The 13,637-nt window shown below is 39.7% G+C and overlaps 1 protein-coding gene across 1 annotated transcript in view; it reads left to right on the forward strand.

Annotated features, from left to right (window-relative positions):
* Nucleotides 1–13,637, forward strand: part of LOC309584971 (ADAMTS-like protein 1) — a gene marked incomplete at both ends in the record, with an annotated part of 96,945 nt that extends 83,308 nt beyond the window's left edge. Inside the window, 4 exons of the mRNA XM_082301363.1 lie at nucleotides 3,785–3,835; nucleotides 8,025–8,229; nucleotides 9,488–9,635; nucleotides 13,549–13,637. Coding sequence (XP_082157489.1) covers nucleotides 3,785–3,835; nucleotides 8,025–8,229; nucleotides 9,488–9,635; nucleotides 13,549–13,637 — 493 coding nt within the window. The remainder of the gene's footprint in view (nucleotides 1–3,784; nucleotides 3,836–8,024; nucleotides 8,230–9,487; nucleotides 9,636–13,548) is intronic.

Consider the following 13,637-nt stretch of genomic DNA (forward strand, 5'->3'; position numbering starts at 1 on the left):
ACAGAGATGCTGGCTTGGATGCTAAAGTATTCTCTTTTATGGTGAGCACTTTTGTGTCATCCAGCGCAGCCAACCCAAGCTACTTTAACATTTCATTATTATTTTTTCATTGCTAATAATATCTTAAACATATTCCATTGCTTAGATGGCCCAGTCCCTGCCATGCAGGTCGTTTATTCACAGGTCTGACAGGTTTCAGTGAAGGCTTAAATCTTCCTTTTCTCTTATATTTGATGTGAGTCCTCGTGAGGACAGAGGTGTAATGGGTGCGGCCACCCAGGAGCGTGGGCAGCCCTGCAGTTGTGAGTAGGATACCCTCGGCAAAACAGAGCCTTCAGCAAAAGTGAAGGCTGTGAGCCAGCAGCTTTTGAGCATCCTGCAGAGGCTGGGCAGCAGCACAGCAGGGTGCAGGACACCAGCGCAGGAGCTGCAGGTTGTCCCCATGCAGCATCACACCACCCTGAGGCACCTTGGAGGCAGATGTCTTTTCTCTCTGCTGGCTCCTCTCCCAGTTCTAGCACCCATGCCCCTGCTTGGCTCAGCAGGCTCCAACCTGAGACTTGTCAGCGTGCAGGAGAGAGAGCTGGGTAGGGCTGGCCTTGTCAGGAAGAGGGAGTCATCAAGGGAGGTAGAGGAGAAAGGCATTTGAGCTTGTCATCTGTGCTAAATCTGTGCTTAAGGGGGAAAAGGAGGAGCTGGGGAGGAGTTCACCAAACATGTCTTCCAAGGAATGCAGCTGCAGACAGTTGTCCTAGGGGAAGGCTGAATGTTTGCAGAGATGGCAGGTCTGGTTGCAGCACTCTCACCTCTGACATGTGCAGCTCCCATTCCAGCCATACATGTGCCTTGGAAGAGCAACTGGATTGAGACTGCCAGCCCTTGGGAGTTAAAAAAACCAATGTGCAGAATATATGACAGGACTTGTTGGTCTGAAAGGCATGGAAGATTGCAGACATATGAGACAGAACAGCTCTGCAAAATAATTTGCTTTGTGCTCCTTCTCCTGCCAAATCTCTTGATGCTTTGTGAATGAGTCGTGTTAGCTACTCACACATATTTCAGTGAAGGATTTCCTCTGCTCCTTTAGCACACCATCTCCTTTGCATTGTCTGGGTAATGTACAGTAAATAAAGCCCATAAAGTAGATCTCTCCATCATATTTATAGGAGTATGGTGGACTGATAGATTCATGGAATTTAAACCACTTTGTCCCATCAAAAAGTAAGAATACCCCAAAGTAATTGCTAAGATTTTTTTTAAGTGTTAACTTAGTCTTAGGGGGGTTTTTTTATGGAACACGTACAAAAAAACATGCACAAGACTAGCTGGAAAGGAGCAGATATCATTAATGATACGATGACCATCCGCTCTTCTGTTTTATCTTTAAGACAATTTTTTTAAAGTCATAAATTAAGCCATTGTGTATTATTGTGGGGGTCTTTTTCCTTACTATGATTTTATGGCTGTGATTCATTATCTTGCAGTTACAGAATGAGAACCTTTGGCAGCCCCTCATGTATGCACAAAGACATTGTCAGCAATTCTGTGGAGCTCAATACTGTTTACAGAAATGCAATTTTTGTATGCAAAATTTTTTGAGGGTCGAACCTTTCCAATTACAATATTAATCCAGTGCTTTGTAAATGTTACTTAATATTCCTAGGAGTGTTTAGATGTAGTACAGTTATTTCTATCTGAACAGTCTTGGGAATAATGCATTCTAAAGCATGTAGATCTGGATTATACATAGAGATCAGGTTTATTAGAAAGAAAATATTTTTCACTGCAATGAATGAGAAATGTTTTGAAATCTGCTTCTTTCTTAGGCAGTAGATGGTTTTATAGTGTAATTATTTCATTTTTTAACTCACTATGTTAACCTTTTTTTCCAACTACTTCTCAGCAAGCTGATGTGCTGGAAAGTGCAAACAGCTTCAGACTGGAACTTCAGCAGCAGTGGTAGAAGAGTCAGGCAAACAGCAAATTCCCAAAAGCATGAGCAAAAAAACCCTCACAAAAATTTCCTTCCATCTTCTTAAAATACTAGTAGACAATTCTTCCAGATTCTCCAGATGTCAACCCATCAAGCTAAGTCCAAAAGGACTTGTTCATTGACCATACCCTAACCAACCCATTTGTATTTTCCAAAGTGTCCCAGTGCCAGAACTACCTCTCCTAGGTTTTTAGATTTTTTTAGGGACAGGCAGCTCTTCAAAGATGCAAATATGGGCACTCACGGAGAGAGTTCCTATGACTGCAGTGGCTCCTGATCTTAGAGGGAGCTGTCTAGTCCTTCTCACATACTTCCAGGGCTCCAGCTGCTTCCCGCGCTTTAGCTGGAATATTCCAGCACGCTGACCTGGCACTGACTCCTTGCTGTGGAAACACAATGGGATCCATTCTTCTATCTTGGACAAGTTATGCACATAAAATCCCTGTTGACTGAAAGGAGAATAGACCCCTTTAGGCCTGGCCTGACAAGAGTCCTTTGAATGCTTACAGCATTTTTCAGGGAACTGTGTTGGGGATGGAGAATACTTTCTCCTTTCCCCCTCCTTCACTCCTTCCCCCTTGCAGAAATCCATAGCAGCATACGTAGCGCCTCTCATCTGTAAAAGGTTCCCAAAAACCACCTTTATTCTTGACATTCAGTTTCAACTCTCCATAATTGGATGAAGACACACTTTTTATTTTAATGCAATTGGTATTCACTCTTCAAATTTTCTGTCCAAATACCCTCCAAATACCCAAGTGGCCCTCCAAATACCCAAGTGGCTTTGATGAAAGTGATAAATGATGTGTTCTGACATCATCTGTTTGATGGTATTAGATATGCCTGATAACTGAGAGACAACATAGTTAAATTTACTCTGAGTCAGAATTATAAAAAGTGCAGACAAAATATGAAATTTCAGACTAGGAATTCAGTGAGACCCTGTAGTTGCCAACAAGACAAGTGACATCCATCTCACATATAACTGGCATGATAATGTTTCAGATAATTCCTAATTTTGATCTATGCTATTGCCTTCTGTAACTTTTAGATGTCACGTTGCAACACCATACCAATAACAGTACAGCAAAACAAGCCAACCAGTTATGACAAACAAAAAAAACCCAACCTGACATGTTAATCTTCTCTCAAACTCCTCCTTTCTTCCAGAAAAAAAAAAAAAAAAACATAATAAAGAGGCAGGTCTGGACTCACTTAAGGTGAAGAGACAAGAATTGCAGATATAAATTCTTGCACTGTGATTACTCAAATTTCTAATCCTGGCCCCTGTAAAAGCAGAGGTTTTATCCGATGGGCAGAAACAACCATATAATAGTTATAAAAGGATTTTATTTAGAGTTCTCTGAAGCAGATAGAAGCTTCCCTATTGTCCTCATTAACTTTTGTTCCAAGCTCCCAAGAAAGTATTACATATAGAAACATTCTTTTTGATGCTAGATAATAACACCATAAGTTAAAATAATATTTGGGTCACTTGAAGCAATAGATTGGTTATTTGTCAAACAATAATATGTTGATAAGAAAAAAGTAGCAACCAGTGATTTATTCTTTAAGTTACTCAGAAACAGTAGGATGGGAGCATATTATTTTTAAAATGGGATGACTACGTAGGTAAAATATCTTGTTTTGCTGGTTTATAATGCTGTAATACAAAAAGTTGTGTAATATAATACAATATTGTAATACAAAAGTTGTATAATGTAATCATTTAGTGTTTATTTTATTATGTGTACCTTCTACTCAGAGGGTTGGCATTATTGTTCCTAACAGTGATGGATACAAGCAGATCATGCCCTATGACCTCTACCATCCCCTTCCTCGGTATGTAAAACAGTCAACCAGATGCTAGGCTTGATACATTTTCTCATTCTTTTATTCTCGATACTTCTGCTTTGCTCTCAAGCTAATTTAACAGATGCTGATTTTCTCTTGCTCTGGACTCTTTCAGATTAATGTAGAGATGTCCAAGTGCTTACCTGTTATAAATTATGTCAATGCAGAACTGAAATTATAATCTGTCTGAAGGAGAAATGCAGATTTATTAAGTGTGGAGTCCATTTCTTTCTCCCATTCCTCAATGCCACTTTCCCTTTTCTCTCACAACTTTCCTTTTATTGCCCTTTACTCCTCTCTGAGCAGAACTATAATCGGTGGCTTTGTTATGAACCACAAGACTTTCTCTCCCTCATTCCCATCATGCTGCTGCTTGCATGCCTATAATTTGTTAGATTTTGGATTTTGACAACATTAGTGTTACATTCTGATCCTACAAACCCATGCTAATGCCTTCCTTGGGGGCATTAATTCATTGGCTTTTCTAAGAAATAGGAGATTGGGTCAGGAATAGGATCAAGACCTGATCCTTATTATTAATTATCTTGCAATTAAAATGTCTTTAATGTAAGACCCAAGAGTCTCATGGAAATAATAAGATGAGTAATTATTCTTAAAGCAGTGAATAAGACTGTTGGTGATAAAAATGTTTGATAGGTGAAGGATAATAACCTCTCGGTCTTGAAATATGCCTGGACATGCAAAAGTATTGTGCTGTGTTTCCTTCTTCATTAATTTATTGTGTCATGGACTATGAAATCACAGAAAGAACCCTCTATACAACTTGATAGTCTCATCCAGGTGAGCAAACAACCTCCCTCCAACTATATTGAGGCCTGATGCAGAGAGCTTTCAGCATCAATGTGCAAATGCAGTATGTTCACACTCCACAAGTCATGGACTGACCTCCAAGTAAGACAAGGAGAAGAACAACTTAACAGCCAAGGATTATGGCTGCCATTCATGTTCAAAAACCTTTAACATTTGTGCCTTTAGGACTAGGCTTTTCTCTTCCTAGATAAATGCTTATGTTCATGTGCACATAGTCATTATCACCAAATATTTGTCATATGCCTCTGCATCCAATTCCTTTTTTTCTGGAAAACACTTTTCTCTGTTCTTTATTTAGAAAAAACTCCACATGCGTACCTCCTAGCCTCAAAAGTTAAACCTGTTAGTGAGGAATATAGAAGCTAAAATACAAATACAGGGTTTAACACTCTAGCTTTTAAAAAAAAACAGATTTTATTTCAATTGTCTACAAAGGGTACTAACATTGAAAGGACAGAGGAAATTTTATATCAGAAGATGATTCAGCAGTACTTAATAGTGGAGGGACTGTATTTAAGCGAAAAGCATTTTGAGTCATCAGCTAGACAGAGGTTTTTTTACTCCTGAGGAAAACCCAAAGCAGAGAATCAAAACACCCTGAGGTATCTGGTTGTCAGAAAGCATGGGAGAGGGAGAAGGGAGAGGTAGAGGGAGAGGGAGCAAAGGAAAGGAAAGGGGAAGGGGAAGGGGAAGGAAAAAAGGAAAGGGAGAAGGGAGAAGGGAGGAAGGGAGGAAGGGAGAAGGGAGAAGGGAGAAAGGGAGAAAGGGAGAAAGGGAGAAAGGGAGAAAGGGAGAAAGGGAGAAAGGGAGAAAGGGAGAAAGGGAGAAAGGGAGAAAGGGAGAAAGGGAGAAAGGGAGAAAGGGAGAAAGGGAGGGGAGGGGAGGGGAGGGGAGGGGAGGGGAGGGGAGGGGAGGGGAGGGGAGGGGAGGGGCGGGGCGGGGAGGTCTTTCCTGTTTTGCTGCTACTCCCCCTCTTCTCTCTCTGCCCCACTCCCACACGTGCTCCTGTGAACCACGAACAGGGCTCAACCCTTTCTCCATCACCCTGACAGGGAAGACACAGCTACATGTGCCTTCTCCAAACCCCTGAGGCAGCTGAAACTGAACAGACCATGAGGCTGGCATGAGACAGGGCCAAGTCAGAGGGATAAAAATGCCTTTTCTCTGAGCTTGTGTAGTTCAGGAAAGGCAAACAAACAAAAAAACCCAAAAGCAACAACAAAATAATATTAAAAAACTATTTTTTTTTTTAATAGGATTAGAAAACAAAAAAAAAAACCCAAGCCAAACAAAAAACACCACCTCTGCCCCAAAATAAAAAAGAACAGCCAAACCAAAGAGGGCCTGGTTGGGTTGCATTAGCTGCCTGAGTCTGGCACCTAATAACAGGGACAGAGGAGAGTGATAAACATTCCAGAAGTACAGTGCAAGTCTGTGAAGGCATCTTTGCAAGACTTCCCAACTGCAACTCTGCAGCCTTGTATTTTATCACCAAGATGGAAACGTATCGTTTAACTTTTAATGCACCATCAGTTCTTTTCACAAATCCTCAACTAATGTTGCAGCCTTCGTACCTTGAAAGGAGATGTGACACATGCTTTAAGAGCTGTGCAATAGGGAAACTTAATTTTCCTCTCTTACATTCTTACAAAACATGAGAACCAAACTATCTGCTAGATTTAAGCTGTTTGAAATTGTTATGGTTGCCTAAGGCACCTAGAAACTTGTCACAAAGACTCCAGGAAACTCCCTGGTGCCATCAGTTTTTATGGCTCCGAAAAGATGGCTCAGGCAGGCTTCAGCAAATTTTGCAGTTCATGACTTTCAGTTTGGGGCCTCTTGTTTGTGGCAGTGAGAAACCTTAGCTGTATGTTGGGAAACTTGTTCAGCAGAGCCACAGGGAACATATTTAAGTAGAAGTATTCCTAAAATTACATCTTTGTGAAATATGTGGTTTATGATCAGCACACGATGATGGCTGTGCATGGTGTAAAAATGGTTTCACCACTCCTAGTAGTAAGTCAGAGAATTAATCAGTGGCTTTACTGCTCATAAAGAACTATTAATTTAAGCCATTTCACATTTATTTTTATGGTACTTATGGTTTTTATTATTTTTATCAGACAGTAGCCAGAGGAGGGTATTGCTAGGTGTCCTGGAGCAGATGAGAAGAATTTGGGTCGATATGATGGAAAATTAGAGAGAAAGATAAGCATTTTTCATACTGGTCAACAATCCTGGGGATCCTGTTATTGTTACTTAACAAAAATATTTCCTTTGTTTTAAGCAAGAGAATGAAAGTTCTCACCCTTCACTTTTTTTACTTCTTGTCTTAAGGAGGAAGCAGGTGGGGTGTTTTCCACAAAAACTATTTTTTAAAATAAAAAAATGTTATCTTCTGACCAAAATCGTTCCTTCAAACAGTATTTGTAAAGTCCTTATGAAAAGGACATTTGCCTTGTGGGGTAAAAAGTTATTTCATGAAATGTTTCCAGGTAGGCAGAAAACATACTTCTGTACCTCAGTCATGCACTGGAATATACAGGAATAGCCACACTGGATCATGAGAATGGTCCCACATCCAGTCTGTGACAAGGGCTTGAATATAAGAGAGGCAATACCAGGCTATTTTGTATGGACAGACATGTATACATATAAAGGAATACATATCTTATAGCATATGCATCACTAAAAAGAATTGATTATTCTCATAAGTATGCATAGCTTTTCAGAACATGCATTTTTCATTACATTCTCAAATGGCGCTTGCAGAGACAAGATGGTTTCTCATCTTCTTTCACTGCCTTAATTGTAAGGAAACAAGGTCCATCTGGCTTACCCATCAGAGGACATGTATCTTACTAGTATAGTCACATTTTCTTTTTGGTAATCTCTTCTCATCTTTCTTTCTTTTTCCTCTGCTGACTTGCTTGCTTCCCAGAGCACTTTGAGTTTCCTGTGATTTGTGACAAAGATTCTTCAGAATATTACAAAATTATGAAAATATGTTAATCCCATCAATTAAAAAAGAAAGAAAAACAATTAAGTTAAAAGTATTTAGATTTTCTGTGGTAGTAGTAGTTGGATTAGTGGGAGAGAGATTTCATATTATTAACTGTGATGTAAAAGACACCAGCCATGAGCATGGTTTGCTGCTATGGATACTTATGAAAATAGATACATGATTAATTTTTACTGATGTTAGTCAGGTAGGGGGGGGAAAAAAAAAAAAAAACAAACACCCAACCAATCAACCAATCTTGCTGATAGCAGTTTAAGCATTATGGGGGTATAGGTGGGGGTGGGAACAGCAAGGGTAATGTTTCCTGATGCCTCTGTTTCCCAGATGGGAAAGTACACCCTGGACTGCGTGTTCTTCATCCTGTGGAGGGGGCATTCAAAGCCGCAGCGTCTCCTGTGTGGAAGAAGACATTCAGGGGCACATCAGCCCTGTGGAAGAGTGGAAATGCATGTATACGCCAAAGATGCCTGTTGTCCAGCCCTGCAATATATTTGACTGTCCAAAGTGGCTTGCTCAAGAATGGTCTCCGGTAATCAGCTTAGTTTTGTTGGTTTGCATTTACCACACAGGGAAAATATCTTAAATTATAGTGTAGTGAGTTTATGGAAGTAGGAATGTTTACTGCTTTCTCTCCTTATTGCCAACACCTCTGTTTTAAATTTATGCTATTAGTCTAACTGCAAAGTAAACACTCAGGAAAAATATATTAATAAGATGAACATGAGCAAGGAGAATGATGAAAAAATAAATCGGCTCTGTAACATTAATTGGTGACCTTCTACTAATAATAGACTGGGAATATAAATGAAATGCTCAAAACAAAACCAGTGAGCATGTAATGGTATTTCTGTATTACAATATTTCAGCCATAATGCAAAACTGCTGAGAAATTTCAAGAAGCACATAAATCTGTATATGACTGTGCTCTCTGATACTTGTAGTTGTCTGTTCCTGACTTGCCTTTCCTTCTGTATGAAAGTCAATGTCCTGGAAATGTCCTTCCACAAAAGTAGTAAAGTATTTTGACTTTGTACATAAAGACTTATCTTGAATATAGTTTCTCACCACCCCAGCTTCTCAACAATTGTGCTTTAGAAGCTAGGCTAGCTTACCTATAGATGAGATGTTGACTCACGGCCGATTTCCAGATGAAAGCTGCAATCCAAGAGCAAAGTAATATTGGTAATATTCATAGTGCTTCCAGCTGATTGGTAGTTTTGATCCTCTCCTGTGCAACCAATTTTGAAACATTCTGTACAGGGGGGAAAAGTTGATGAACTATAGCAAAAATAAATTTTAAAAATTAAAAAAAAACCTAGTTACAAAAGTGTCTGAGGGAAGAAAGCCCAATAGTTTCCCATTCTGTTTGGTGCTTTTTTCCAAAATAGCTGAGTGTAACCCCAGTACTTTGTCCAAGCAAAGCAGAGTGGCTCCAAATGAAACTGACAGGGTGTTACTGAGAATATTCAATATGGGACAGATGGCTACCACCCAAGAAGGCAACATTGCAAGGGTGACACTGCAAGGGAAGTCCAGTGGCCAAATGTCCAAATCAAGTAAATGTTCAGAGCAGAAAGGCAAAAATTTCTGTCAGTTTTATACCTTATCCATAATAACCCATTATTATGAATACTTTATGTTCAAGGTTGGGCGTTTCTGCATCATGTTTGGCTCTCTGATGTACACATACTTCTGTTGCATGTTCCCCTTATAGTTATCATTCCTATGTGTGAATTTTTTTTTCTCCTTTTCATTTTCTTTTTCTTCTCTTTTTTTTTTTAATCCAGTGCACTGTGACCTGTGGACAAGGACTCAGATACCGTGTGGTCCTTTGCATTGACCACAGGGGCATGCATACAGGAGGCTGTAGTCCTAAAACAAAGCCACACATAAAAGAAGAATGTGTTGTACCCACTCCTTGCTACAAACCCAAAGGTAATGAGGCAGAATGGTTCTCATAAATTATTTTTCAGAGCTCTTCCATATTCAACCATTTTGTTTTGTTGCTGGCATCACTGTTTCCAGCTGCATCGAGTTACGATTTTGCATCTGTTCCTGTCTCTTCCTGTCTGCCTGCTATCAGCTTGGAGTGAGTGCTGACCTCTTTTTTCTTACAAGCTTTGGGCTTTTCATAGTTAGTTTGTGGTCCAACAGACTAAGCAGTATAAACAGAAATTTGACTGTAGTTTCACTGTTTGCATCCGAGCTAAATTTGCCCTGTGTTTTAAAATAAATTAAAATTAAATATCTAAACAATGCCTTTGGTAAATAAATGTAATCACAAAAGTGCCTGTTCATAACTTCAGGCATGAAATAGGTCAGAAGAGAGCATATCTCATCATGAGCTTCTTCTTACTATCTAAGCTGCAAAATTTGTCGGACAAAAACATCTTATAGCAAGGAGTATTCACAATTTGTATAGTAATATTTTTCTTGCTTGAGCCTCAAACAGAGAGTAGTGCTGGGGTAAAGCCACCATGGTTTGTTGAAAGAAGGAGAACATATTTCTGCATTTGTTTGGAAGTTCTTATGGGATGGGAGGGTTAGAAAGAGACCTGGAGACTGGGTTGGATTAACAGGCAGTGAGCAGATGCAGCAGACACATGTATTTGGCCATTGGCACAGGTATATGGGCATGCAGGGGACCATGCATGTGTACAGCTCTACTGTTACCACCTCTGTGCCCATATGCTGACTAACTTTTGGGAAGCTCTGGGCTACTGCAGTTCAGGTGGACTTGACTTCTCTAAACTGTAGACTTGCACTCTACCATTAGCAGAAAACAATTCCTTTAAAAAAAAAGAATTTTTATCTTGAGACTTATTAAGAGCACTTTTTATGAAGCCCTGTGAAATAAGACTGACCCAGGATCTTGTGCTGTTCCAAGATGAAACAGTGAAATATTAACTTTAATTTCTGTACTTAGAGGCTGAAGATAGGCACACTTGCCAAGTTTCAAGATTCCAGTTTATCATGACCATGAGAATTCACTGTATCTGCCAGGCACCAGAGGGGTGAAGCTCAGGGTCTCTCGGAAGTAATGAGCATGTTTGCACTGTATTTTCCTGGCCACTATCAGCTTACTCTGTCCACCTTCCAAGATGTAAAAAAAAAAGGCAAAAAAATGTCCTATGACCGTGTTAGCATGACTCTGAGCCTCATACAGCTATTCAGTGGGTTTGTGCTCATTCAGTCAGCTGTTTTTATGGGGCACTGTAGGTTTATGGTGTCCAGAGTACAGGTAATGAAAGATCCAGTCTGCCTGCATCATATGGTGTAAGCAGAATGCAGCAAGACACAAATCTTGTGTTGCAAACCACCCACAACTGACTTCTGCTTAGAAGGATGCAAGACCAGCTAGGAAAGCTTTGCTTACCTCTATCTGTCATGAAGTGCCTTCCAATGGGACTTGTCAGGGAACAAAGTAAATTACTCTTTGCTGGAAGCCCACCCTTGCAAGAACAAGGAATCTTTACCCTGGATAAAATCTTATGCTGCCTTTTGCAGCACATACATGATTAATTTCTGATTGTAGGGATTTAACTTCCTTCTTCCATTTTTTCACATGGAATGAAAAGTGGTATGCAAAGTGTGGCCTGCTTGGGTTTAGTTTTCCTCTTCAACTTTGTTTTGCAACACTCTCACAGTTCTTCCTTCATAACACAAGAGGTAATACCTGAATATCCATGTAACTGAAGGCTGAACAGTGCTTTCAGAAGAGTGTTGAACTAGGTGGTATCCAGAAGTGTCATCCAAACGAAATTATTCTATTTATAGATTAGAAACTTGTCCGTTTTATTTCACAGAATTAGAGTTAGAAATTTAGAGCAGTAGGGGTAATGAAGTACTGCTCATCTATTGAATGTTTTATTCCCAGGCTGGTTTTTTTTCTGCAGCTGGATTAGCACAAATCAGAAAACAGTCTTCCTAGCTGACAGAAGCAGCAAGGCAAAAAATGTGGAAGTCTCTCTTCTCTTAACACACTCTGCAAAAAATAGAAGGCAAATTGCTCATGTAATTTATTTTATTTTAGTTTATTCAAGCCCTAAGTCACTTTATGTTGCACCAATAGTGGGAAAAAAATAGGATATCACTAGATTAAGTAATGATTTTCAGTTTTAATAGAGAAGGTATATTCATCTAATACAACTTTCTGTATAATATAAGATATAACTGTTTTTACTGGAAGTGTTTTATGAAAAAAAAGATGCTACTTTAATCTCCAAAGGTAAAAGTTTCTCCTTAGCTTAGAAGCGCTTTTTGTTCATTTTTCTGTCAAAGCATACGTTACAACATCAGCATTTCTAATCCTCTAAAAATTTTACAGTGTAGATGATAATTAACTCCACCTGTAAAAAAAGGAAAGTTATTTAAAAAGCCACAAAACAGGCTATGTTACACAAGAACTTTGCTTTTTTATAAGCACTTGCACCTAACCAAAAAAAGCACAGAAGTAAGATGTGACTTTCCAAAACCCATAAAACAAACTGTAGAACATATAAATAGAAATATTTCCTACATATTTTGGATTATTAGTAAAATATAGACTAAACTAAGAGCTGTGATGGCAAACATTCATCCTTAAATGGCACTAATATGTCAGATTAACAGCTTGGCAAGCTGTTTCTAAGATAGAGGCATAGTAATTCTATTACTGTCCCTCTTTTCCTCAGCTCCTTGCTCCAAGCAAATTTGCATGACTAAAGTTCCAGTAGCTGTGCAGTCAAATTGTAAGTCATCATTCCTCTGTGATACAACTAAGAGATGGCAAATTTCATGTGCATATGTGAAATGCATTGTGCATTGTTCTGCACAACAGAGTCACTTTCACAACAGAGTCACAGAAAGTTCCTGACTATTCTGAATGGCATTAACCTGCTCCTGTTGGCGAGGACAAGTCCATCCATCCATAAACCCAAAAGGCTTAGGTGATTTGTGAGTGGCAAATAGGTTTGACCCTGGTTCTCCTCAGTGGTCTGAGTCTCCCTGCCCTTTGTGGCTTTTTCCCCTGATCTTAGCCCAGAACGTTCTGTTGAAATGCAGAGCTCCTTCTCAAATTTTAGTGCCAAATTTGCTCTTGCTTTATATCCCTGTAAAGCTAAAACAGCTCTGCTACCTTCAGCTCAACTACTCTGCTTTGAAAGTGGGGTTTGGCTTGCAAAGCCCTGCACTCCCCAGAGCAGAGTAGCTCATTACACTGTGTGCACATCCTGGAGGGGAAGAAAAGCAGCTCCACTGTTTTCCATCAGAAATGACAGAAAAAGTATCAAGCTCATTTTTTTAAATCCACATAGCTGATGAACTGATAAACAGAGTTGAAAAGCATAGCTGGGCCGTTGAATTATAGTTTTCCTGTTGTATCACTCATCAAAGCAGGATTTTCTTTATTTTTGTAATCTACCAAAACCAAGCTCAGCATGCCTTCTGAAATTCTAAGATTTAAAAGTAAATACGGGTGTGTTACACATTTTGCCTTTACAGTGTAATGGAGGGCTGTTACACTTGCAAGTTTCCTTCCAAAAAAATACCTTCCAAAGTGCCTACTTTTACAGTCCCGTTGTATAGTCTGAAAGGTGATGATTTTAGTTTGCCTGTCTGGCTTTAGGACACTATAGCCCTTCTACCTGCAACAGTGAAATATCTGGCCATACAACCTTGTAAGCGCTGCAGTCCAGGTGACAAAACAGTTTGTTTCTCTCCCCTCTGTTCTCATTTCTCTTTTTCTTCTTGGTGCTCAGCCTCCATGTGTGTGAAGGCACATGCATGCTTGGTGAGCACAGGGAGGGTGGCACACATAGTAGCGTTATCACATGCTTCCTGTTTTCATGTGCTTGTGCTTGCTCCATAGAGAAACTTCCAGTGGAAGCAAAGTTGCCATGGTACAAGCAGGCTCAAGAGCTGGAGGAAGGAACAGCCGTATCTGAAGAACCATCGTAA

Source organism: Coloeus monedula (assembly GCF_965178545.1).
Source record: "Coloeus monedula genome assembly, chromosome: Z".
In the NCBI taxonomy this organism is placed as follows: Eukaryota; Metazoa; Chordata; class Aves; order Passeriformes; family Corvidae; genus Coloeus; species Coloeus monedula.